A 27972-nucleotide genomic window follows, 5' to 3' on the forward strand; every position below is an offset into this window, starting at 1 on the left:
GGGTCCGGATTCAGTGCGGGTGCAATGCGTTCAACTCACGCATTGCACCCGCGCGGAAAACTCGCCCCCGTGTGAAAGGGGCCTTACGCACACATTAGAGCAGGCATGCTCAACCTGCGGCCCTCCAGCTGTTGCAAAACTATAACTCCCAGCATGCCCGAACAGCCTACAGCTATCAGCCTACAGCAGGGCATTGTGGGAATTGTAGTTTCACAACAGCTGGAGGGCCGCAGGTTGAGCACGCCCTGCATTAGAGAATAGGTAACTGATACATAATATCCATTGTCTCATATTGTGACACATTTAGACTATTACATTTTTTACAGTTACAGCTACAATAGAGTTTTTTTATTTATTTTTTATGTCAGCAATCAGCTGTAATCTATGGAACAATCTGGCAGCAAGTGTAAAGGGCCGAGAATCGCATAGCTCATCGCTAACGAGCGTTCATAGTAAACGCTCCTTCATCGAGTAATTGGATAATTTGTGCGAACATAAAAATCATCGTCTCCCGACAGCAGATTGTGCTGTGTAAACAGGATCTGCTGCCGGGAAACAAGGAGTCAGTATGGGGAAGAGTGATGGCATTGGAGATCGTTCCTCCCCTACTGTGGAGGAGATCGCTGCATGTAAATGCAGCGGCCTCCTCCACCAGCAATCAGCAGATTGTCAGGATGGAACGCTTCCCGTGTAAAAGGACCTTTAAATTCCCCTTTAGCGCCACTGCAGGCAAAATAAGATATTACACAGTTTCCAGTGAAATTCATGAGCTTTCCATGTCATGCAGGGACATGCCAGGTCCTCCGGCTAAAGGAATGCTGTCTATAAGGAACCCTCCGCTTCAGTAAATAGATGAGGGTCAGTGAGGAGGTTCTCCCCTTTAGGCTAGGGCTACAAAGCGACATGTGTCTCACCAATGTCGCGCAACAGTTATTGTAATGATAATCAATAGTGTCGCACTGCGATATGCTGCGACTGCCGCACAACAATCGCAAAAAATCCCTCCAAGTTGGATTTATGTGCGACTGTAGTGTCGCAGTCGCAGCATGTCGCAAGTGCGACACTATTGACTATCATTCATTACAATAAATGTTGCGCGACACGTCACAGTGTAGTTGTGCCCTTTTTGTCGTGGTGTAGCCCTAGCCTTAATTCAACAATCCAGAAATTCAGGAATTTGATTATGTTTTTTCTAAACCAGACAACAACTTTAAGGTGTCCCCTCTCCTGACATGTCTGTTTAAGTCACTACTTGCATCCCCCATGTAATAACAATTCTGGAGTCTCTATTCTTATGACGTGCCATTCCTTTATTATTCCTTCTAGAAGTATATGAATGATATGCCAGCAGTTTGCAGTGAAGGTCCATCTGGGTGCTAACAGTTGGGGGGGTGTCCCTGCACAGTCTGACACTGGTGGCACTGATTGGATAGTGTCAGACTGTGCAGTGACACTCCCTTAACTGGTAACACCCAGCTGGACCTTCATCGCAAACTGGTATCAATTCAGTAGGGATAATACAGGAATGGCATATCATAGTCATATGAATAGATGCTCCAGAATATTATTACATGAGGAATGCAAGTAGTTACTAAAACAGAGCGGTGCTAGGTTCCCTTTAAGGTTTTTTTACGGGATTTTGATATTGATGGCCTGTCCTCAGGATAGGTCATCAGTATGTGATCAATTAAAGGAGCCGTGGCACTCCGTGAGCGCTTATTAACGTTCATTGGTCACGTGGCCTAGGTGCAGCCCCCATTGAAGTGAATGGGGCTGAGCTGCAATACCGAGCACAGCCATTATCCAATGTGTGGCGCTGTGCTTAGTGAGCTGCAAGTGGTCCGTGGTGCTCACTAGAGCTCTGATAAGCTTTGGGATATCCTCACATAGCTGTTTATTTGAGTTACCGCCAGTCAGATCCCCACTGATATATGTTGATGACCCATCCTGAGGACAGGCCATTAGTATGAAAATCCCAGAAAACCCCTTTAAATCTCCTTGCACATCCCTTTTTCTACCTTTCCAGATTGTAGTATCCATGCAGATGCTACATCTTATAGAACTGCCCTTAGAATCCGGGACAGATGGCGACTCTGCAGTCTGTATTCACAATAGGACCCAGTAGATGATTCCCACCATCGTTGCCGCCACATTTCCAATTTATCCTCGGTTTTAAATACAACGATGGTTAAGACGGAAAGTAACATTAAGGAGAGAAGGAGAATCGCATCTCTGGAGCAGATGGCTTTTATTTCTAAGCATGTGGGCCCGGAAAAAGGAACCGGTTTCTGGTGGGTGCTGTTTATAGGAAACGTGAGGGAGGCATTTGCAGGCAGCGATTTCTTAAAATCACAGCTCCAGCGAACAAATCCCTCTTTCCTGTGACATAGCGAGCGTTCACGTGAGGCGCTGAAATGAAAAAGGCAGGAAAAACAGGGGAAAAAAATCCTGGCTCTGCTCCTAGGTAAGAAAGGGGATGGGGGGGATTATTTAACTCTTGTCGCGCTGGAGTGTCTGCGTCAACAGAGAAAAATGGAAAAATAAAAAAATTAAATAAAAAGATTAGCACGTGGCGCATACGGTCCACGTCTGGTAATGTCGCTACTTCACCGGTAATTGTTCATCTCTGTGCATTGGAGTAATAAATAATTTCATTCTTTTATTTCTGATATCACTGGAAAGAATTTTCAGTACTCTTGGTCACTGCAGAAATAATTTTTTTGAATTAGTATTAATTTATTTTTAAATGTATTTTCTTATCGTTTATATAGTGTTACAGGCTGAGTTCCTGTGAGCTCACAATCTAATTCTCTATATTATCTACAGTTATAAGAAAGGCATTATAAAATATTGTAGCTTTCAAATGCGCTGACCTCTAGTGGGCAAAACGGGTAAAAACACTGAGTTGTCCAAAACAGCCTCTCCTTTTACAGCCTACATCCGGGGTCAGCAACCTTCGGTACTCCAACTGTGGGGAAACCACAACTCCCAGCATCCTCTCTCCCCCCTTATGTGTGATTTTTGAGAACAGCTGAGCAAGTGTGTATGCTGGTAGTTGTAGTTTCCCAACAGCTGGAGTGCCAAAGGTTGCTGACTTCTAGTCTACAGTGGAATTGAATGCTATTACTTCATGATCCCTACAGCTAATGATGTTACAGAGTGAGGGGAGGGTTATCCTAAGAAGGGATGGTGATGTCAGGGTTGTGTGGGGTAAGGACCGTGATGTCACGGAATCATGACAAGGCATCTGAATAGGGCTGGTGATATCACAGAGTGAAGGGGAGGAGTTATCTAAATAGGGATGCTGATGTCAGGGTTTTCTAGGTAGGGATGGTGATGTCACAGAATCATGACAAGGCATCTGAGTAGGGCTGGTGATGTCAGGGTTTTCTAGGTAGGGATAATGCCACAGATTCAGGAAAAGGCATCTGAATAAGGCTGGTGATGTCACAGAGTAAATGGAAGGTTACCTGAGTAGGGATGCTAATGTCAAGTTTGGTCTGGGTAGGCCTAGTGATGTCACAGATTCAGGATAAGATATCCTGGTAGGGCTAGTGATGTCACAGATGACACAGATCAGAGAGTGAAGGGCAGGGTTATCTAAGTATGGATGGTGATGTCACAAATGTTGGACAGGGTAATCTATGTAGGGCTGGTGATGTCACAGAGTGAAGGGGGTTATCTGAGAAGGGATGGTGATGTCAGGGTTGTGTGGGTAGGGACAGTGAGGTCACAGAATCATGACAAGGCATCTGAGTAGGGCTGGTGATGGCACAGAGTGAAAGGTAGGGTTACCTGAGTAGGAATGGTGATGTCAAGGGTGTCTGGGTAGGGATAGCGATGTCACAGATTCAGGACAAGGTATCCTGGTAGGGCTAGTGATGTCACAGATCACCGAGTGAAGGGCAGGGTTATCTGGATCGACAAGGTGATGTCACACATTTAGGACAGGGTCATCTATGTAGAGCTGGTGATGTCACAGAGTGAAGGGTAGAGGGATGTAAAGTCACAGGCAGGGTTATCTGAGGAGTAATGTGATAATAAAGTTCTGTTTTCCAAAACTCTGCTCCCTTAAGTGCCCAGGAGGCGGGGCTTCACCGTGAAGTGCTCTCCGCATTAAGCTGCTACACAGGCCCTCCCCTCAGCTCCCAGTGATAGATGTAGTTGGCTCCTGGTTGGATGTTACTGTTGTCACTCAGAGCAGAGGGGGAGGGGCTTAATGCACATCTCAATGCAGAGAGCACTTCACTGTGAAGTTCCTCCTCCAGGTCACTTAAGAAGCAGACTCTAGGCCGCTCTACCAGCTCAGCCTCAGTGGGTCAGATTTATGGTAATGGTGAGTTCTGACAATACATATATATATATATATGTATCTTGCATCTACAGTATCAGCAATGTTTCCCTCTACAGCCTCCAAATCTACCAGTAATAGTCAATGAACGGATTCTAGCTGCCATGACATCTCCCATACAGGGAACACGTATAGAAGAGGAGGTCCTGCTCTCTATCTGTAGCACAGATTGCAGTGGAGGCTATACTATGTTGTGGCGTTGTGTAGCTGATATATAGAGTCAGGCTAGCAGTGAGCTGGCTGACCATGAGTGACCGGGGTTGGAGGACCTTCAGCTTAAAGGGGTTGTCCCATGAAAAATATTCTACAGTTTTCACACCAGCCCCTGGATCTGAATATGTTTGTAATTGCATGTAAATAAACATGTATTATAGCTACTGAGTAATTCAATCAAATCTATCTGTATGGCGCCACCTGCTGTTTGCTTTTTTTCTGATTTCTTTGAATGGGAACACATGCTCAGTTCCATTCTTCAAAGGCCAACTTCTTCGGCAGATAGGACGCGCTCTCTGAGAAAGGACATGTCCCCTTATCTGAAAATTAATGTAGCAGAATAATTGGAGCAATGAATGGGGAGCTCTCTGGATCCATGTGAGGTACAGGGCTGGTTCTAGCTTTCTTAGAAAGAGATTGTCATGGACTATATGATGGCTGATTCTCATTTTTTACACCAATCATTGGAGAACCCCTGGACCCAGCTGCTGTTGTGGCTGAGTAGTTAGTACCCCGTGAAAACCCAAAATGCCAACGACTCTGCCATTGGAGAACTGTGCTTCTCAGGCTGGTGGAGCAGGGTTGGATTCTTAACTTCTGCCTAAAGTCCACCTGGTCCACCTTCCATGTGTCCTCCACTCTTAGGTGGACCTCTTCCTGATGAGCTCCAATGTTACCCTCAGAACTTGGGCCATTACATACCAGTAACTGTGGCACCAAGCCATTAACAAAAGCAACATGAGGTGATGTTTAGCCACCTAGTCAATAATTACCAGACATAATTCAATGTAGGGTGGGACCGAGCCGGGAGAAGTTTCTCTGACATTTGATAACTATGTATGAACGCTGCTATGTAAAATATGTCCATTTGTTCTAGTGATAAGTTATCAGTAATGACAGACTCACTGCTGACCGAGCCTTTAGGACTATCTGCTTTACTGCTTGCTGTGCATTTCTTTTCCTCAACCATATACGTGTATGTACATAGTATGTGGTAGCCTGAGGTATACTGGGGGGGTCTAAGGAATTCCCCCACAAAGAGGGTTTGTTGCTAATTATTCTCCCATTAGTGGAGGCTGGGGGATCCCTCCCCAAAAACACCACACCGTGTAGCATTAGTACGTGGCATTTGGTAGCGTACACTCGCCATGCAAACTCCTGGGGTCCGAATAATTTATCTATATTCTGTAGTTGCCCCCACCCTCTACAGAAAATACATTCTGCCTGCAGACTGCCTAAATACATGGAAACACCAAATTAGACCCCTAAATTAGTTTATGCCCCAGACTAGATCCTAAATAAAATCAGAGCCCCAGACTAGACTCCTAAATCCGAAACTTAGACCAGAACCCCTAAATTAACTCTTTTACCCCAGTCTTCTAAGCTCAGACCCCCAGACCATGTATTTTCAAATGTTTTATGTCTTTACATACTGATAAAGTCCAAATAAAACATTTTCATATTCAATGTCTGCTTCTCTTTTAGAGGGTGTACAGTAAAAACGGAATACTGTGAGTAGACGTGAGGGGTTAAAACACTGGGTAGATAAAAAAAAAAGTTAGGCCTTATGCACACGACAGTGACGTTTTTGGCGGTCCTCAAAAAACTGAAGCTGCCCGTGTGCCTTCCGCAATTTACGGAACGGCGCGGGTGGCCCATTGTAGACATGCCTATTCCTGCCTGCAAAACGGACAAGAATAGGACATGCTATATTTTTTTGGCGGGGCCTCAGAACGGAGCAACGGATGCGGACAGCACTTGGAGTGCCGTCAGCATCTTTTGCGACCCCATTGAAGTGAATGGGTCCACACCCGAGCCGCAAAAACTGCGGCTCGGATGCGGACCATAACTACGGTAATGAGCGTGAGGCCTTAGGGACATAAGGATTGATTCTCATATATCTGCGCTGTAGCGTGTTCTGTCTATTGTATTTGGCATCATTTATAATACATTGTGTGTTCTGCGAAATGCCACTAGGGGGCCCACTGAGGCTTTATCGCCCAAGGGCCCACCCGAATCTGGGGCCGGCCCTGTCTCCACGGCAAATATGACTGGAAGAACAGCTCTGCATGCCGTAGTCTTACCATCAAAACGGCGGAAACTGACGGCGTTGTAAGTCAATCAGGGGCGGTACGTGATTAATGTAATAGATGGAAATCACAAAGCAAGTGTGAACAGAGTCCTACAACAAGGGTGCATGGAGATCAAGATTCATCAGTTATACAGTATGATAGATAGATAGATAGACAGACAGACAGACAGATAGATAGATAGATAGATGATAGATAAATAGATAATAGATAGATAGATCAATAATAGATAGATAGATATGAGATAGATAGATAGATAGATATGAAATAGATAATAGATAGATAGATAGATAATAGATAGATACATAGATAGATAATAGATAGATAGATAGATAGATAGATAATAGATAGATAGATAGATAGATAGATAGATATGAAATAGATAATAGATAGATAGATAGATAGATAATAGATAGATAGATAGATAGATAGATAGATAATAGATAGATAGATAGATAATAGATAGATAGATAGATAATAGATAGATAGATAGATAGATAATAGATAGATAGATAGATGGATAATAGATAGATAGATATGAAATAGATAATAGATAGATAGATATGAAATAGATAATAGATAGATAGATAGATAATAGATAGATAGATAATAGATAGATAATAGATAGATAGATAGATAGATAGATAATAGATAGATAGATAGATAGATAATAGATAGATAGATAATAGATAGATAATAGATAGATAGATAGATAGATAGATAGATAGATAGATAGATAGATAGATAGATAGATAAAGATATGGGATAGATAGATAATAGATAGATATATAGATAGATAGATAGATAGATAGATAGATAATAGATATATAGATAGATAGATAGATATGAAATAGATAATAGATAGATAGATAGATATATAGATAGATAGATAGATAGATATGAAATAGATAATAGATAGATAGATAGATATAGATAGATAGATAGATAGATAGATAGATAATAGATAGATAGATAATAGATAGATAGATGATAGATAATAGATAATAGATAGATAATTACATGTAATCAGATATCTAGCTGCCAGGGCATGCTGACTGTAGTAACCAGTGCGCACGGTGCATTATGTAGAGCACAGCAGTCAGATGTTACCGCACATGTAATTCAGTTGGGAGTCGGCAATTCCCATTCCTGGGTGTATTTCCCCACTGTTCATTATGCAGCCCCCGCCGGGTACATTACAGCAGACTCCAACCTTGCTGATGTTTCAGAAAAACTAAATCACAAGCACATGTCTATGTTTTACACTGCTCGTAATGGTGCTACTGGTAGTGCAAGAGATAAAAAGGAAGCAAAATAATCAAAAAACAACAAAAAAACATTTCCACATGATGTACCGGATGTCAGTTGGAGCTGTAACTCAGGCTGCTGTATATTATCCACTTTTATAATTAACAGATATAGCTAATTAATACATGAAAAGATCAATTACATTTGAAGTTTAATTATAATTACGATAGATAGATATTACACAAATAGATAATAGATATAGATAGATAGATAGTATGTAGATAGATAAATAGATAGATAATATGTAGATAGATAGATAGATAGATAGATAATATGTAGATAGATAAATAGATAGATAATATGTAGATAGATAGATAGATAGATAGATAATATGTAGATAGATAAATAGATAGATAGATAAATAGATAATAGATATAGATAGATACTTCAGGAGACTGTCTGATCTCTGCCCAGACTTCACCTCCATGGAGGAGGAAGAGAGACTCTCCATACTGCTGGGGGAAGAGGAGAACACAACGGCCACAGAAGCACAATATATTACTGCCTGCCATAGACTGAGAGGAGCCTGATATACCATGGACTCCTATACCCCCACCCTGGACGTGTCCCCACCCCCAACCCTACCCAATTATTTCCCACTTGATTTGATTTGATAGATAGATAGATATGGGATGGATAGATAATAGATAGATAGATAGATAGATAGATGAGATAGATAATAGATAGATAGATAATAGATAGATAGATAGATAAATGATAGATAGATAATAGATAGATAGATAGATAGATAATAGATAGATAGATAGATAGATAGATAGAGATAGATAGATAGATAGATAGATAGATAGATAGATAATGATAGATAGATAGATAGATAGATAGATAGATAGATAGATAGATAGATAATAGATAGATAGATAAATGATAGAGAGATGATAGATAGATAGATAATAGATAGATAAATGATAGATAGATAGATAGATAGATAGATAAATGATAGATAGATAATAGATAGATAGATAATAGATAATAGACAGATTCTGATCTGTCCCTGCCCACCCTGGAGCCCCGCTCTCCGTCCTTCTATGGATCATTAGTATGGCCGGGTCCCCTCTTTACAGACCTCGGAGAATCGGACGCCCTCTCCTGCCCTAAGGTGAAGCTGCAGAGAGAAAAAAATAAATTGTATCACGGAAAAAAAAAGCCGAGGAAAAGCTTGACTTTGGGTCTGTCTGCGTCCTGTTACTATCAGTGTAGCCGTCCTGTAGCCAATCTCCTCGGTGTGACGTGTGGAAGGCCGGCTCCACGTCTTGCCCATAATATTTAACACACCCACAGAAGGCTGGAGCTGCAGCACTGCGAGTTCTACCAGTCTGCTGCCTTCAGCTGAGAGGATTCAGGCTGCACCTGCCAAAGACCTTCCCTTCTCCTTTTCACCTCCACTCTCTCTCCTTTTTTTCTTTTCGCCGCCCTCCCTCCTTTATTTGTCCCCCCCGGTTCTCCGGCTGACATGCACCAAGGAATCAAATGACTGCCAAGAAGCCAGCAGCACAAATCCCGTCTCGCACTCCCGTCTTTGTGCCATATTATTCCAGCTTGTGTTGCAGAAATGTCCACAGGCAGCCAGGGCTGCTTGGATGCAGGATCAAACAGACCTGATTTGTGACAGCACCCCTGGATCCCCCTGGCCTGAAGAGATCTGGATCTTTACTAGAACTTACCCTTACTCAAATGGTTCTGAAGAACTGGATGGTCCTGCCAAGGGGTCAGCGCGCCGAGGATGGGAAGCAGAGCCTCGTCTTACCCAGCCAAACATTCCGGATTGTTTTATTCATCTCATAAACCCATGCTTCTCCCCTGCTAGTGTCCTCCTCGCCTTCCCCATACATTCCACTGTCTACGCCGATCGATGATCCATCCCTTTCAACAACAAAAAAAAATCCATCCCATTGCACCGAAACTCCAGACCCCCTTCTATTTCTTCTTATTCCGCGCGTTGCGAAAGGAGAAGGCGACGCGAAGGGAGACTTTAATTTATGTCTAGATTATAATTATTACATGATCCGGTAGATTTAGAGCAGCGGGTTACATCGGTAATCTGGAAATTATTTTCTATAGGATAATCTGCTTTTTCCGTGAAAAAGCTTTTTTTGTTTGTTTGTTTGTTTGTTTTTAAAAAGTTTATTGCAAAAACAAAACATTGTAATTTAATAAAGAGCGGAAGATGAAGATGATCTTGGTGCGCAAGTTCAGGGTGTTGATATTGATGGTGTTCTTGATCGCTTGCACAATGCACATCATGATAGATCTACTACCAAAGCTGGAGAAGAGGGCGTCCAGGAGCGACGGGGAGGTGGGGTGCTCCTGTACCCACAACGAGGACTGGGGGAAGCAGAGACCCAAGAATACGGCCGAGTCGGGGTGGCCTAATAAGCACACGCTGAGGATCCTACAAGACTTCAGCAGTGACCCCAGCTCCAATCTCACCTCGCACTCCCTAGAGAAAATCACTGGAATTATGGACAAAAATGACTCCTTTAAAAAACTGGAGCAGCGGGAAACGGTCAAGGACCTGGGCAGTAAACAGTTAATCCAAGATGGAAGTATAAAGAAGCCCCAGCCTGGGCTTGGATACTCTAGACTGGTTGCCCTGTTCCAGCATCCTCTGTATAAAAGTGTTACTCCTGAGCTCACCGAAGATGATGTCTTATTTAATGTGAACAGTGACATCAGGTTTAACCCCAAAGCTGCTGAGAACCAGGAATGGTAAGTGCCCGGAGTGTCATTTACTATGTCCTCCCACCCATTGAGGGGTCCATTCAAAACCTGATTTTTTTTTTTCCCCCTTGGAAGCTGAGATATGGGTGGAACTGTTGGGCAGGGTTCCCCTACTGGCCATTGTCTTTTTCCCTATTGAAATAGAAGCTTTCAAGGGTTAATAAGCGCAAATGGAAACAATGTATTAATATCGTTAGTAACTAACCAAAGTCACAGGGATCTTGCAGCTGAGATATCTGGAGATGTTTGACATGACAGGACCTTCATTCTGGTGACTTTTCTTCACCATTGAAATAATAGCGTGAAGGGTTAATAAGTGCAAATGGAGACACATCGCAAATATTGTTATCAAGTAAGTTCAGTAGCAGCATGGATGCTGAGATATGGGGGGATGTTTGACAGGTCCTTCACTCTGGTGACTTGTCTTCGCCATTGATATAATAGGGTGAAGGGTTAATAAGTGCAAGTGGAGACACAGCGCATATATTGTTATCAAGTAACTTCAGTACCGCGATGCCGCGCTCGCAGAGATATGGAAGCTGAGATATGGGGGGATGTTTGACAGGTCCTTCACTCTGGCGACTTTTTTCCCTAGTGAAATCAAAACGTTGAAGGGTTAATAAGTGCATATGGAGCCACTGTTACATATATTATTAGCAGCTAATTCCAGCGCCACACTCACAGGGATATGGATGCTGAGATATGGGGAGATGTTTGGTGTGGTCCTCAGTCTGGTTATTTTCTGCCACTACTTCAATAGCAGCTTTTAAGGGTTAATATGTCTAAGTAAGGATATGATCTTGTTTATTGGGACAAGAATATTATAGGTATCTAGCAACCTTCATCTCAGCTCGCACAGGAAGCTGAGGTACAGGGAGATGTTTGACATGGTCCTCATTCTGGTAATTATATTCCACTATTACAGTAGCAGCATTGAAAGACTAATAAATCAAAGTAAAGCTGTAAGGCCTCATGCACACGACCGTTGTGTGTTTTGCGGTCTGCAAATTGCAGATCCGCAAAACACGGATGGCGTCCGCGTGCGTTCCGCAATTTGCGGAACGGCACGGACAGCCATTGATATAACTCCCTATTTTTGTCCACAAGAATAGGACAGGTTATTTTTTTGGGGGGACCACGGAACGGAGCAACGGATGCGGACGGCACACGGAGTTCTGTCTGCATCTTTTGCGGCTCCATTGAAGTGAATGGGTCCGCCTCCGAGCCGCAAAAACTGCGGCTCGGATGCGGACCAAAACTAAGGTCGTGTGCATGAGGCCTTACCTTGTTCATTGGAAAGAGAATATCATAGATTAACCACCTGCATCTCAGTTCCCACAGAAAGCTGAGATACGGGGAGATGTTTGGCATGGTCCTCATTCTGGTGATTTTCTTTCACTATTACTATAGTAGCTTTGAAGGGTTAATACATCTAAGTAAAGCTTTTATCTTCTTCATTGAGAAGAGAATATCATAGGTAACCAACCACCTGCATCTCAGCTCCCATGGCACTCACACTGGAAGCTGAGATATGGGGAGATGTATGGTGGGGTCCTCACATTGGAGAGCAGGAGATTCCTTTTTAACCACACAAGTAAGAAAGAAAAAAAAAATCTCTACAATGAGGATCCTGCCAAACATCTCCCCATATCTCAGCTTCCAGACTCTGTAAGGCCTTTTACACACATCAATGCGTATACTGTCTGTGGTCTCCACGTTCTTATTGATTTTAATGGGTGCCTTCACTCATCAGTGGTTTTCCACGGAACGTGGGTCTTTACTGACACCACAGAAGCATGATCATAAATCCCTCATGGACATTATAGTCTATAGGATCCGTGAAAACCACAGATACAACACTAATGCCTTCCGTGTTGTATCCATGGTTTTCACGGACCACTGGTAGGAGATGCTCTGGAAATTATTTTTCAGCCTAGCACACGGAGGGCAAAAAACGGACCCGGGTACCAAACCACCAATGAACCACTGAGCATCTTGTCACAGGTATCATCACCGACGCCTAAGGGCTCATGCACACTAGCGTGTGTGTACCATGACCGTATTGCGGACTGCAAACAGCGGGTCCGCAATATATGAGCACCGACTGTGTGCACTCCGTATCCATTGACTTGAATATGTCCACAATTCACAAGATACGGAGCGGAATCGCACTACGGAGCGCTTCCGTGGAATAGAACTTGCGGATCGCGGACCCATTCAAGTGAAGGGGTCCACATCCGCAAACGGCGTGCGCTCGGTCCGTACACATGCTATTTGCGGTCCGCAGCAGGGGCCCTAACTGCGATATGGGGGATGGGAAGGTATATCCGGTTTAATGGTGGTCACACCTGATTATTTTGACGGCGTTGCAGATTGTATCTTATAACATAATGATAACGATACCTTGTATCCCGTCTGATAATACTGGTTTATATACCTCCCATCACACCTGACATGATACTACCCCCTACCCTCCTACCCCCCCCACCACACCAAGCCACTTTGCATTATGGGATTGTGGTTGCCTCATTCAGAAAAGGTAAGTAGGTCAATCTGGAGGGGGGTTAGTACTAGCCCAGAGGAGAACAGATGATTGCAGATGAATATAATGCAATGATTCACATTTCTCTCTACTGACCATTGACCAACCATCTGTTACCTTTAACCTTTATTGTCCCTGTAGTAGAGTCCAGGTAAATAAGCTCATGCCGAGACTGATAACATTTCAGGATTTTGCCAGTCTTTTTTTAATTTTTAACCAAGAGGTATCATCGCCTTTGATTCTTTAACCCTTTCACAGGATTTCACGGTCCAATACGAGTTAAAGTGACCCCTACAGATACAATAGAAGAACGATTATAGCAACAAAACAGGCAATGATACAACCATCAGCCGGGCGGACGGTAGAACAACAGCTCCCTCTTTCAAGCGGACTGACTCCGTATTGTCTGGAGCAGCTGCATTGTGCTTTTCTAGACAAGAACGAGATAATTGAAGGATCCAAAGTCTTAATTAGAGCCATGGGTATAACCAGCACATACAATAAGCCATTTATCTCTTGACAGGTACTGCCCTAGAAACAGGACCAGCCTGGCCATCGAGATGGTCTTTGATGTCCCACAGCCTTGTTATCTGCTGATGTAACCTGTTCCTACCATGGTGTATGGAGACGTTAATTCAATATCTGCATCTGCCACTTCTCCTGGTCTCCATTTTTTTCCACTCTGCTAATGGCTTTTAGATTATAGATGTAAAGTAATTGAAAATAAAATTTCAGCTGTTAGCTCTTAATTGCTTTTACCTAGCATGCCCTGAAGGTTAATTCAGTCACTCATCGTTCTGGGTGCCGCGGTTAAAGAGAGATACTTCCTATATTATCCAATATAACGCTAAGGGTGTACGTACCCTTAGGGGCAGACATGCATCTGGCATGGAACTTTTGGAGAAAAGGGAACCAGATGTGTTTTTTCTTTGCATACGTTATTTTATATAGGAGGTGAGAACATGTGAAGGAACCTATCTGAGACCTTTTATGGGTGATGCGATTTTGTGCAGGAACCTCCCTAAGGACTTATATGGGTGAGAACCTGAGTAGAAACTTCTTGGTGGTCTTTTATGGGTGGTGAGAATCTGTACAGGAACCTTTTGGGGTCTTTTATGGGTGGTGAGAACCTGTACAGGAACCTCTATGGGGCCTTTTATGATTGGTGAGGACCCGTGCAGGAACTTCTCAGTTTTTTTTTTTATGGGTGGTGAGAACCTGTACAGGAACCTCTCTGGGGCCTTTTATGATTGGTGAGGACCCGTGCAGGAACCTCTCTGGAGTCTTTTATGGGTGTGAGAACCTGTTCACGACAGGAACGTCTTTGGGGCCTTTAATGGGTGGTGAGAACATGTGCAGGAACCTCTCTGGAGTCTTTTATGGGTGTGAGAACCTGTGCAGGAACCTTTCTGGGTTTTTTCCAGGAACCTCTCTGGGCTGAGATGATTAAACTACTGGTTCTTGAAAACCACCTAATATTAGCCAGTGAGTGACATATCCACCTGTCGGTCACTACTTTACGCTGCCCTCAGTGAGGAAATCATAAAGTTGATGACAGGTTCCCCTCTCAGAGTATTCAACCCCGAAACATGCACTTTTGTAAAAAAAAAAATCCTTAACAAAATATAGATCTTTACTTTAAAAAGATGCATTAATAACATGTCCATAAGGTATATGGACGGCACGATAGTACTATAAATGAGGCTCCTCTGGTCTACAGCTTTTATCCTGAAACAGCGCCTCCCTTGTCCATTGTCTATGTTTAGTATTGCAGTTTAGCCCCATTTACGTGAATGGCGATGTGTTTTTAATACCAGAGTGGATAAGAGTAGGGGCATTTTTTAAACCAAGGGGACCCTTTTATCTAATCCTGATCAACCCTTTAGGACTCTAGTGCTACCAGCTTACATCTATAAAGACCACTATCTTGATTTATAGCCTTGTCCCTCGAATGTCTTGAGTTTCTTCTGTATCCCTTCATGACTTAACATCATGGTTTGTCACCTTTCCAGGCAAAATGTGGGGAATGAAGCAAATGAGGAGGAAGAATTCTTACCTACTGGAGAAGCTCATGCAGACTCCTATCCAAACTGGTTAAAGTTTCATATTGGGATCAATCGGTACGAGTTATACTCCAGACAGAACCCAGCTATAGGAGCCTTACTGCAGGATCTTGGCAGCCAGAAGATTACCAGCGTTGGTAAGTCACTTATAGATTATATCATATATTTGCTGCATTTACTTCTATGTTCTATAAATGGACATTGAGGAGGACACAGAAGACACACCAAAGGGTTCCCACCTCCTGATGCTGGTTCTGCCAATATGGTCACCACTCATGGCAGTGTAGCAGAGGACATTCCCTAGGGCATAAGCTGACCTCTCTCCTTCCCCATAGGCCCTTAGATCTGTCTATGAGGAACATACGACCAACAGTCATTCCTATCAACTAGTTTAAAGCTTGATATGTTCTTGATGTATCTTATTGCCTGCTGAGGCTGGATTGATTTGGCTTCAGATCCCTTCCTCACATATTGAGACCTGTCCACATTGTCTCCCTATTAACAAGGGGATTGGTAAAGCCCAATTGTTAGTTTATTCATACTTTTCCAGGAGGAAAAACAGTGGAATAAAAAAGTTCTACAAATGGCATTTATCATGTAGAGAAAGTGAATACAAGGCACTTACTAATGTATTGTGACTCTCTATATTGTCTCCTTTGCTGGCTTGATTAATTTTTCCGTCTCTTTATACACGGCTTGTTTCCAGGGGTTACGACCACCCTGCAATGCAACAGTGGTGGTCGTTCTTGCACACTATAGAAAAAAGCTCCAGCCTTTCCTCTCTGAAAAAACAAAAGAAAAGTTAGTCAGCACATTCTCAGGATAGGCCATTCATTTCAGATCGGTGAGGTCCCGACACCTGGCACCGCTACTGATCTATCCTACGGTTAGGTTGTCGATATTCTACTCTCTGCGAACCCCTTTTTCAACCCATCCCATTTTTCAGCCGAGTGTTAATTTGCTCTTACAGATCCCACCCGGGTTGTCACCCAGCTGTCCCCTACTTCTGGATGGTAAAAAAAATACTTCTAAATACTACCACTGATACTACACCTTCCAAATAATCAGGCAGGTTTACTGTTCAGCTCCCAATGTAGCAGTTATATGGGCAGCCATGTTGATTTTTCCACATTTTTGAAGTAGGGGACTGCCGAAGCGCTGATGTGTGCTTACTTACAATTGGGATTTATTCATCGTAGAGCTCTTCTCGCCCTGGAGGACTCAACACATCCATAGACAGCCCATTGGTTTCAATGAGAACAGTGCAATACTTTGTTTCCCCTGGGGAGGCGCTGCAGGGAAATCAAATATTTACTTCCAAGCTATCCCAAAGATTTCAGCTGATGCCAATAGGACACCCTGTTATCCGCTAGTCGTCCAGTACATTCTGACAACTGTGAGATCCCTATTTTTTTTTTTACTGACTCACGGTAAATCATATCAGTAGTCGGGAATACCTAGCGACCATCCAGGCAATTACCTCCATTAGTCTCACTGGCGGTGCTTTGATGAGATGCGTGTTTTGTTGCTATGGTTTGTATATGATGAAATCCTGTGCTGACAGCAGACGCTCAGCGTCCCGGCAGGTGTTGTCTTCTGCTCAGATGCTGCTATCTGTCATATCTCTGCAGAAATATGTTCAGTAGGCCTCTGCATGTCCCGGCCGCCTCTCTGGAATGCCTTGTGCTAGGTTACCTTTTGCGCCTATGGTGTTTATATCCCTCCTCGGTAAATTTTGTCATTTACTGAGGTGTAGTGTGAAAAGGAGGATGAGATCTTGGACGCTGTCTTGCATCTCGGATCTGTCGACCACTGCCTGTTAATGACGCTAATTGAATCAACCACACGTTTAGCTGTGATGTCACCCGGGGGGGCAAAATATCCAATTTGTGTCAGTTCAACTTGCATTAAAAAGTTTCTAGCCTCCGCGCCTGCACAGAGATATACGTTGACATAGAGAGCCCTTCCTAGGTAAAATGGAGGGGAGGAAGGGACTGTCCATGATTGGAAACAGTGCCACCTCTGTCCACGGGCGGTATTGCAGTTTAGCCCTCACTGAAGTGATCTGGGATGAGCTGCAATTCCAGACACAGCCTATAAACAAGTGTGGCGCTGTTTCTGGAAAAGAAAAAAAAATCCTGTACAATCCCTTTAAATCCCACCCATCTGATGACATCATTGTTTTCACCTTCCTTTGCAGCCTCAAACCTCCCCTCCCCCAACTGGGATCAAAATTGTAAAGGTGACCATACATTTTTAATAGATGCGGACAGCTATTCCTTTCCATATACATGCATGCTCAGTTTTGGCTGAGAGCGCATGTATTTTCAATAGGGGAAAGGGAATACGCAATTTACCTGCCTTGAAAACAAAAGGATCGGCCATGTTGAAATTCAGCATGCCCAATCCTTTTTTCCATAGAACTCATCTGTCAGTCCCTGTGGCGTAGCTAGAAATGGCTGGGCCCCAGAGAAATTTTTTCACAACCCCTTCCTTTCTTGCCGCCCCCATTGCTGTGGCTAGTATAGATTGCTCTCTCAGACCAGGCCCGGCAGCTGTTCCTTCCGTCTATACTGTCACTGTATGTAATTTCATTGTGTAATACTGTTGAGGGGACCCTGACAAAATCTTTTAGTCCTCCTCCTCCTGGATGGGCCCCTTCTGGGTCAGGGCCCCAAAGCAGCTTCTTCCCCTGCTTCCCCTAGAGCTACGCCCCTGGTCAGTCCTTATGAGTATTGGCATCTTTTTGGCATCGGTGCATAACCCACCATGGGTCTGGCTGCCGACCCCCTTGGATCTTATCCCCAGTAGAAGCTGATGTTGGATGCATGTTCCCTGCATAGGGACCAAAAAACACATACAGCTAAGAGCGGGTACCAAGAGGAAAACTCTTTCCATGGCCCGCATATTTCCTAAAAGGTGAGATGAGCACAAATCTTTAAAAGGGAATAACATTGTTGCTTTCTTCTAAGAAACAGCGCCCCACCTGTCCATAGGTTGCATCTGGTATTGCACTTCACCCCCATTCACTTCAATGGAGCTGAGCTGCATTACCAGGCCCAACCCATGAGAAGGTGTAGCGCTGTTTCTGGAAGGTATCAGCCATGTTCCTCAAGATTTTTTAAGTAGGATCTCCCACAGTCCTATCTCAAGGATAAACTCAGCTCTGCTACATGTCTCGAGAATACGTGGATCACATTGATAGTAATCCTGATATTTGAGGCTTGGATTGACGTGTCCAGCTATTGTAGGGGATGGTCCCGGGTGGTGGCAGTTGTGTTGTGGGCAGAACTTGATCTTCTCTCTCACCAAAAATCCCAACGGTGGAGAGAAGCGAGTGGCGGTCACATGAGGTCCCTGACAGCGGCTTTCTCCATCTGGTTATCTGCTCGTTCCCCGCAATATCATAAATAAATATCTTGCTCAATAAAATGTTAATATCTAACAGCTGCTTTCAGAGGGAACGCGTCCACAAAAGAGTCTTTCCAAGATGAGTCATAGCGCGCTGGGCTGAGTTATAACGGAAAACAATACTTTTCTGGATGCTGAACACCTACAGTTTAAATATTTATTATGTGCAGAAAGAGAGGAACGGAAAAAGGGATATAGCAGAGCCGAGTGCGTTAAAGAGACCGCCTGGATCAAGAAAAAGAAAATTCACATTAAAGGGGTTCTCCGGGATAGGTTACCAATAGCTGACTGGTGGGGGTCTGACAACCCCTAGTGATCAGTTCTGGTGAGAACTGCAGCTTCCTCACAGCTTTACGTACAATATAACGTGGCTATGCTTGGTATTGCAGCTCAGCCCCCATTCAGCTTACATAGGATCGAGTCTGCAGTGCTCACCGGAGCGCCACAGCCTTTCAAACAGCTGATTGGAGTGGTGCCAAGAGTAGGACCCCCATCGATTAGATATTGATGACTAGTTCTGAGGACAGGACATAAATAGATAAATCTCTCCTTTAAAGGGGTTGTCTGGGTTCAGAGCTGAACCCGGACATAACCCCATTTTCACCCCTCTGGCCCCTCTAACATGAGCATCGGAGCATTTCATGGATGGATCGCACAGGGCAAGTGCTTGTTTGTTGATACTTTCACACTGCTAGGCGGAGGCTTCTGCCTACCAATGTTGCCGGTGACATCACCGGCACTGATGGGCGGAAGCTTTTGCCTAGCCTTCCCCATGGAGAGCCCGATGCGTCACGGATCACCATAAAAAGCCTTTTTACTGCGCGATTCAGTGCAGAGCAAAGGAGAGCATCGGAGCATGAAATGCTCCCAATGCTCCTATCAAGGGGGCTGTCTGGGCGAAAATTGGGGTATGTCCGAGTTTAGAGCTCTAAACCCTAACAACCCCTTTAACAGTGAATGAACAGAGCACTTTCATGCTGCCCTCCTTTTCATCTCTTCAGCTGCAGATCCGCTAACTTCTGAGCCCTTCTTCTATCCAGGGGCGTAGCTAAGGGCTCATGGGCCCTGGTCCAAGGGTTCAGCTTGGGCCCCTCCCTTCCCTCAGTGTTTTGTGGGTAGGGAAGCACATAGCCTTCCTGCTGCCTGCTGCAAAAATTGATTCGACCCACCCCCCCCCCCCACCCCCCATGCCAAATTGACCTAACCCCTTCCCTCCAGCCAGAGCTATAACTTGACAAACATGCCCTTTCTATGATACTGGTGTCTTCCTATGTGGCACAAGGGTCTTTGGGCCCCCTCAGGCTCCTGGGCCCGGTAGCGACTGCTATCTCTGCACCCCCTATAGCTACGCCCCTGCTTCTATCATCCAAGATGGCCGCACAGCTTCTTAGTGCATTTGGTAATCCAAAACACTTCCTGCTTGTCCAGCCCTGCTTTTGGATTGGCCAGCTCTGTTCACGTGAGCAGTGCTAACCAATCAGAGGGCAGCAGGAAGTGCCTCGGATTACCAAATAGTGTGCACTAGGTGGTCTGAGAAGTAGCCTGACCATCTTGGATAACAGACGAGGAACCTGGGAATGGATGGATCTGGAGCTGAAAATATTAAAAGGAAGGCACCAGGTAAGTGTTCTGTTCATCACCCAGTTAATGTTGGGAGACCATATTTTGGTTTTCAAAAAGGATGACACTGGGAGCAGGAAGCTGTCATTAGTAATAATGCGACCCCCCTCCCTCCCTCCCCTTGAACTGGAGGGTGGCTTTTTCTTTTTGATTTGGCCTAGCACATTAGGGCAGTTTTACTAATCCTGTCTAAAGAGGCACCAGGCGTTTCACAGAGGCCGATGCCAGGTGATAAATCTGGCACACCTTTAGGCCCCTTTCACATGGGCGAGTTTTCCGTGCGGGTGCGATCCGTGCGGCGAACGTATGGCACCCGCACTAAATCCTGACCCATTCATTTCTATGGGGCTGTGCACATGAGCGATGTTTTTAACGCATCACTTGTGCGTTCAGTTGAAATCGCAGCATGCTCTATATTTTCCGATTTTGACGTGACGCAGGCCCCATAGAAGTGAATGGGGTGTGTGAAAATCGGATGGCATCCGCAAGCAAGTACGGATGCCGTGCGATTTGCACGCATGGTTGCTAGGAGACCATCGGGATGGAGACCCGATCATTATTATTTTCCCTTATAACATGGTTATAAGGGAAAATAATAGCATTCTGAATACAGAATGCATAGTAAACCAGCGCTAGAGGGATTAAAATAAATAAATAAATAATTTAACTCACCTTAGTCCACTTGCTCGCGAAGCCGGCATCTCCTTGTGTCTCCTCTGCTGATGAACAGGAACTGGGGTGAGCTGCTCCATTAAATAGAGCTTAAGGACCTTCGATGACGTCACTCCGGTCATCACATGGTCTTTTACCATGGTGAATCACCATGGTAAAAGATCATGTGACGTACCATGTGATGACCGGAGTGACGTCATCGAAGGTCCTTAACCTGTATTTAATGGAGCAGCTCACCCCAGGTCCTGTTCATCAGCAGCGGAGACACAAGGAGATGCCAGCTTCGCGAGCAAGTGGACTAAGGTGAGTTACATTTTTTATTTTTATTTTTTAACCCCTCTAGTGCTGGTTTACTATGCATTCTGTATTCAGAATGCTATTATTTTCCCTTATAACCATGTTATAAGGGAAAATAATACAATCTTCAGAACATCAATCCCAAGCCCGAACTTCTATGAAGAAGTTCGGGTTTGGGTACCAAACATGCACGATTTTTCTCACGCGAGTGCAACGCATGACAATGTTTTGCACTTGCGCAGAAAAAATCGCGCATTTTCCCGCAACGCACCCGGCTCTTATCCGGGCAAAAAAACTCACGCCCGTGTGAAAGAGGCCTTAGACTTTCCAGTCTAAGTTCATACCATCTATTGTGCCAGAATTTTGATAAAAAATGGTGGTATCATTTTGGCGCACATTATCTCATCTTAAGGCCTCATGCACGCGACCGTATTTATTTTGCGGTCCACAAAAAATACAGATGATGTCCGTGTGCATTCTGTATTGTACGGAACGGAACAGCAGGCCCCTGATAGAACAGTCCTATCCTTGTCTGTAATGTGGACAATAATAGGACATGTTCTATTTTTTTGCGGAACGTAAATACGAACATACGGAAATGGAATGCACACAGAGTAACTTCTGTTTTTTCTTTTTTTGCGGGCCCATTTAAATAAATGGTGCCGTATACGGTAAAAAAAAGCAATGGACACAGAAAGAATATACGTTCATGTGCATGAGGCCTAAGCCAAACTCCTTTCCCGCTAAGCCATGCCCCCTTAGTAGCCACACCAAAAAGTGTTGCAAAGCATGTGCATCAACTTTGGTGCATTGACTCGTAACTCTCCCCCATTTGCCTTCATGATTTAGATAAACCTTGTAAACCTACGGTTATTGCATTATCTTAGCTCGGAGCCATCAAACACTTAAATAATGCAGCCCCTAAAGAATTGAATAACAAATTGTTTAAAAATGCCTCATTTGCTAAATGACTGTGGCAGATTGGAACAGTGGTTAGAACCGACCCAATTTCCTCTTTCTGTACTGTCTTATCCAGGCTCCAGTGTCACTCAGAGGGGGGTTTCAGCACGCAGGTGGCGTCGTTGCACCTAAATGGGCAAAGTTGTCCTCTGCCAGTGTACAAAACATAATTTTTGTCAAAATGAACCAGACATGGATCGGTAAGGATTTTCACACTTAGTTCTGCCATTGCTGATGGTGCCACTGACACTGTCTGCCTGCCTACCATCATATTCCGTGCTGTATGGCTGCAGCTGCCACCACTGATGCAATTGCTATTCCCTGCTGCTAATACTTTGATTACTCCTACTGCCAATACCATTACCCCTACACAGCCACCACTACTACTACTACCGCCCAAACACCACCAATCTACTCCCTTGTCTGTTTCATGCTGTTCTGCCACAGCTGATACTACTGGTGCTGCCAGTTATCCAGGCTGGTTCAACTTCAGAACAGGCCTCAAATTTTTCTGACAATTAACACTTGTGTGTGTATAAATACGAGCAGACATTCTGCCCCCTTTAAAACATATTTTTTGAACACTTGTGCAGAAAAAGCCACTGTTTCACATGACATTAACATGTTTGTGTATAATAAGGGGAAGGGATCTTCATCCGATAAGGCATATTTTTGGACACTTGGTCCTAACAAGCCACAGTTTTCCCCCCCCCCCCCATAACACTGTGTGTGTGTGGGGCACAGTGTGGAGGTATACTGTATATTGTGGGGCACAGTGTATAGGTATACTGTATATTGTGTGGCACAGTGTAGAGGTATACTGTATATTGTGGGGCATAGTGTAGAGGTATACTGTATATTGTGTGGCACAGTGTAGAGGTATACTGTATATTGTGTGGCACAGTGTAGAGGTATACTGTATATTGTGTGGCACAGTGTAGAGGTATACTGTTATTGTGGGGCACAGTGTAGCGGTATACTGTATATTGTGTGGCACAGTGTAGCGGTATACTGTATATTGTGTGGCACAGTGTAGAGTTATACTGTATATTGTGGGGCACAGTGTAGAGTTATACTGTACAGTGTGTGGCACAGTGTAGAGGTATACTGTATATTGTGGGGCACAGTGTAGCGGTATACTGTACATTGTGTGGCACAGTATAGAGTTATACTGTATATTGTGTGGCACAGTGTAGAGGTATACTGTATATTGTGTGGCACAGTATAGAGTTATACTGTATATTGTGTGGCACAGTGTAGAGGTATACTGTACATTGTGAGGCACAGTGTAGCGGTATACTGTATATTGTGTGGCACAGTGTAGCGGTATACTGTACACTGTGGGGCACAGTATAGATGTATACTTTATATTGTGTGGCACAGTGTAGAGGTATGCTGTATATTGTGTGGCACAGTGTAGAGGTATACTGTATATTGTGGGGCACAGTGTAGAGGTATACTGTATATTGTGGGGCACAGTGTAGCGGTATACTGTATATTGTGTGGCACAGTGTAGTGGTATACTGTATATTATGTGGCACAGTGTAGAGGTATACTGTATATTGTGTGGCACAGTGTAGCGGTATACTGTATATTGTGTGGCACAGTGTATCGGTATATTGTATATTGTCTGCACAGTGTAGAGGTATACTGTATATTGTGGGGCACAGTGTAGAGGTATACTGTATATTGTGTGGCACAGTGTAGAGGTATACTGTATATTGTGTGGCACAGTGTAGCGGTATACTGTATATTGTGTGCACAGTGTAGAGGTATACTGTATATTGTGGGGCACAGTGTAGAGGTATACTGTATATTGTGTGGCACAGTGTAGCGGTATACTGTATATTGTCTGGCACAGTATAGTGGTATACTGTATATTATGTGGCACAGTGTAGCGGTATACTGTATATTGTGTGGCACAGTGTAGCGGTATACTGTATATTGTGTGGCACAGTGTATCGGTATATTGTATATTGTCTGCACAGTGTAGAGGTATACTGTATATTGTGGGGCACAGTGTAGAGGTATACTGTATATTGTGTGGCACAGTGTAGAGGTATACTGTATATTGTGTGGCACAGTGTAGCGGTATACTGTATATTGTGTGGCACAGTGTAGCGGTATACTGTATATTGTGTGCACAGGGTAGAGGTATACTGTATATTGTGGGGCACAGAGTAGTGGTATACTGTATATTGTGTGGCACAGTGTAGCGGTATACTGTATATTGTGTGCACAGTGTAGAGGTATACTGTATATTGTGGGGCACAGTGTAGAGGTATACTGTATATTGTGTGGCACAGTGTAGCGGTATACTGTATATTGTCTGGCACAGTGTATCGGTATACTGTATATTGTGTGCACAGTGTAGAGGTATACTGTATATTGTGTGCACAGTGTAGAGGTATACTGTATATTGTGTGGCACAGTGTAGAGGTATACTGTATATTGTGTGGCACAGTGTAGAGGTATACTGTATATTGTGTGGCACAGTGTAGCGGTATACTGTATATTGTGTGGCACAGTGTAGCGGTATACTGTATATTGTGTGGCACAGTGTAGAGGTATACTGTATATTGTGGGCACAGTGTAGAGGTATACTGTATATTGTGTGGCACAGTGTAGAGGTATACTGTATATTGTGTGGCACAGTGTAGAGGTATACTGTATATTGTGTGGCACAGTGTAGAGGTATACTGTATATTGTGGGGCACAGTGTAGAGGTATACTGTATATTGTGTGGCACAGTGTATAGGTATACTGTATATTGTGTGGCACAGTGTAGAGGTATACTGTATATTGTGTGGCACAGTGTAGAGGTATACTGTATATTGGTGGCACAGTGTAGAGGTATACTGTATATTGTGGGCACAGTGTAGCGGTATACTGTATATTGTGTGCACAGTGTAGAGGTATACTGTATACTGTATATTGTAGTGGCACAGTGTAGAGGTATACTGTATATTGTGTGGCACAGTGTAGAGGTATACTGTAATTGTGTGGCACAGTGCAGAGGTATACTGTACATTGTGGGGCACAGTGTAGAGGTATACTGTATATTGTGTGGCACAGTGTAGCGTATACTGTATATTGTGTGGCACAGTGTAGAGGTATACTGTATATTGTGTGGCACAGTGTAGAGGTATACTGTATATTGTGTGGCACAGTGTAGAGGTATACTGTATATTGTCTGCACAGTGTAGAGGTATACTGTATATTGTGGGGCACAGTGTAGAGGTATACTGTATATTGTGTGGCACAGTGTAGAGGTATACTGTATATTGTGTGGCACAGTGTAGCGGTATATTGTATATTGTGTGCACAGTGTAGAGTATACTGTATATTGTGTGGCACAGTGTAGAGGTATACTGTATATTGTGTGGCACAGTGTAGCGGTATACTGTATATTGTCTGGCACAGTATAGTGGTATACTGTACTATGTGTGGCACAGTGTAGGTTATACTGTATATGTCTGGCACAGTATAGTGGTATACTGTATTAAATTATGTGGACACCAGTGTAGCGGGTTATACTGTATATTGCTGTGGCCACAGTGTAGCGGTATACTGTATATTTGTGGCCCAGTGTATCGGTATATTGTATATTGTCTGCACCCAGGTAGTGTTTGAGGTATACTGTATATTGTGGGGCACCGTTGTAGAGGTATACTGTATATTGTGGGCACAGTGTAGAGGTATACGGTATACTGTGTGGCACAGTGTAGAGGTATACTGTATATTGTGTGGCACAGTGTAGAGGTTTACTGTATATTGTGGGGCACAGTGTAGAGGTATACTGTATATTGTGGGGCACAGTGTATAGGTATACTGTTATATTGTGTGGCACAGGTGTAGAGGTATACTGTATATTGTGTGGCAACAGTGTAGAGGTATAGTGTATATTGTGCTGGCACACAGTGTGAGTATACTGTATATGTGGGCACAGTGTAGCGGTTATACTGTCTATTGTGGGGCACAGTGTAGAGGGTATACTGTATATTGTAGGGCACAGTGTAGAGGTATACTGTACATTGTGTGGCACAGTGTAGAGGTATACTGTAAATTGTGTGGCACAGTGCAGAGGTATACTGTACATTGTGGGGCACAGTGTAGAGGTATACTGTATATTGTGGGGCACAGTGTAGCGGTATACTGTATATTGTGTGGCACAGTGTAGAGGTATACTGTATATTGTGTGGCACAGTGTATGCTATATGTGTATAACAAACATATTTCACATGAACACTTACAGTTACTTGGCTTGGCCCTTGGGGATCTCAGACACCACTTCAACACTTGGATTAGGAGAAGGATTTGGAGAAGGGGCAGAGGGATAGCAGAGCAGGGAGAGGCCGGTGCTGCTACTAGGTGGTCATACTATGGGGGAGTAATAAAGCCCACCATAATGCCCCCCCCAGTGGAAATAATTCTCCTTGTAATGTGACAATGCAAAAAATACCCCCTTATGCCCCCAGTTGAGCTAATGTCCCCCATAATGTGCCAGTATAGAATACCCCTATATAGTGCCCCCAGTAAATGCCCCCATAGTGCTCCTCTCCCCCTTCCTCCTAGTGCCCCCCATAATGTACCAGTATAAAATGCCCCTGTAGATGCCCCCAGTGTCCCCCATAATTTGCAAGTATAAAATACCCCTTCTTAGTGCCCCCCGTAGATGACTCCATAGTACTCCTCGCTCTCCCCCCTTCCCCATAGTACCCACCATAATGTGTCCCAGTATAAAATGCTACTGTACAGAGCCCCCCATATAAAACACCCCTTCTTTGTGGCCTCAGTAGATGCCCCTATAGTGCCCACCAATAATGTGCCAGTAATAAGTGCCCTCAATAACGTGCCACTGCCAGTAATAAGTGCCCCCCATCACGTGCCAGTAACAAGAGCCCCCCAATGTTCCCAAAGGGGATCAGATCATTGAGTGATGGGTCCCCTCTCTCCAAGAGCACATAGCTAAAACTGTATAGTCCACCTCTATCATATGGTCTAGGCTCTACCTCTAAGCCAATGGTGTGTAGAATTTAATCATGATAGGTAAAAAGAGCAGAGGTCTAAAACCTACGGCTCTCCAGATGATAGGAAACTACAACCTCCAGCATTTCCCAGCAGCTCTAGAGCCACAGGTTGGAAAACCATTGGTGTTGAAGCATTTAGCAATACAAAACACAGACTTGGCAACAGCTTCTTTGCATCACACGTAGGTGTTTACTAGCACATAGCTGTTTGTATATTTCGCTTGTTTTTAGTTTCATAACTGTGGAGGTTCACATAGTTCAGCCAGCGTCTGCTTCTCGCTCATGGCAGAGGGCTGGCTATTTATAAATGTAAAGCACATATTTTATATCAGTGGTGTCTATTTAAGTACATTCCCACTTTGTGGTTTAGTCAATGACTTAGTGTTTTTAAAACCACAGTACGGGAGGAGGGATAGCGAGAAGGTTCATGTAGATGGGGTTTGGCAGCAAAATCATAACATTGGGAAAACATGCAATGGTCAAAAATAGGATTCAAATTCTGTATAGTGGACCTCAGTACAGTATAATATTGCAACACAGGTCTCTTACACAGATGTAAACAGCAAAAACATATGGACTGAAAATGAATAGGATGAATCCAAAAGTCCAGCATAACTTAAAGTAGTTGTCCCATTAAGACAACTTATCCTCTATCCCAAGCAATTGGGTCCTGCTG

At 43.9% G+C, this 27972-nt stretch overlaps 1 protein-coding gene across 1 annotated transcript in view; it reads left to right on the forward strand.

Annotated features, from left to right (window-relative positions):
* Positions 1 to 9279: 9279 nt before the first annotated feature.
* Positions 9280 to 27972, forward strand: part of FAM20C (FAM20C golgi associated secretory pathway kinase) — a 155447-nt gene continuing 136754 nt past the window's right edge. The window contains exons 1-2 of the mRNA XM_044293997.1: positions 9280 to 10689; positions 15256 to 15443. Of these exons, the coding sequence (XP_044149932.1) occupies positions 10148 to 10689; positions 15256 to 15443 (730 nt within the window). The 5' untranslated portion in view covers positions 9280 to 10147. The remainder of the gene's footprint in view (positions 10690 to 15255; positions 15444 to 27972) is intronic.

This window comes from Bufo gargarizans, chromosome 5 (genome assembly GCF_014858855.1).
Source record: "Bufo gargarizans isolate SCDJY-AF-19 chromosome 5, ASM1485885v1, whole genome shotgun sequence".
Taxonomy (NCBI): domain Eukaryota; kingdom Metazoa; phylum Chordata; class Amphibia; order Anura; family Bufonidae; genus Bufo; species Bufo gargarizans.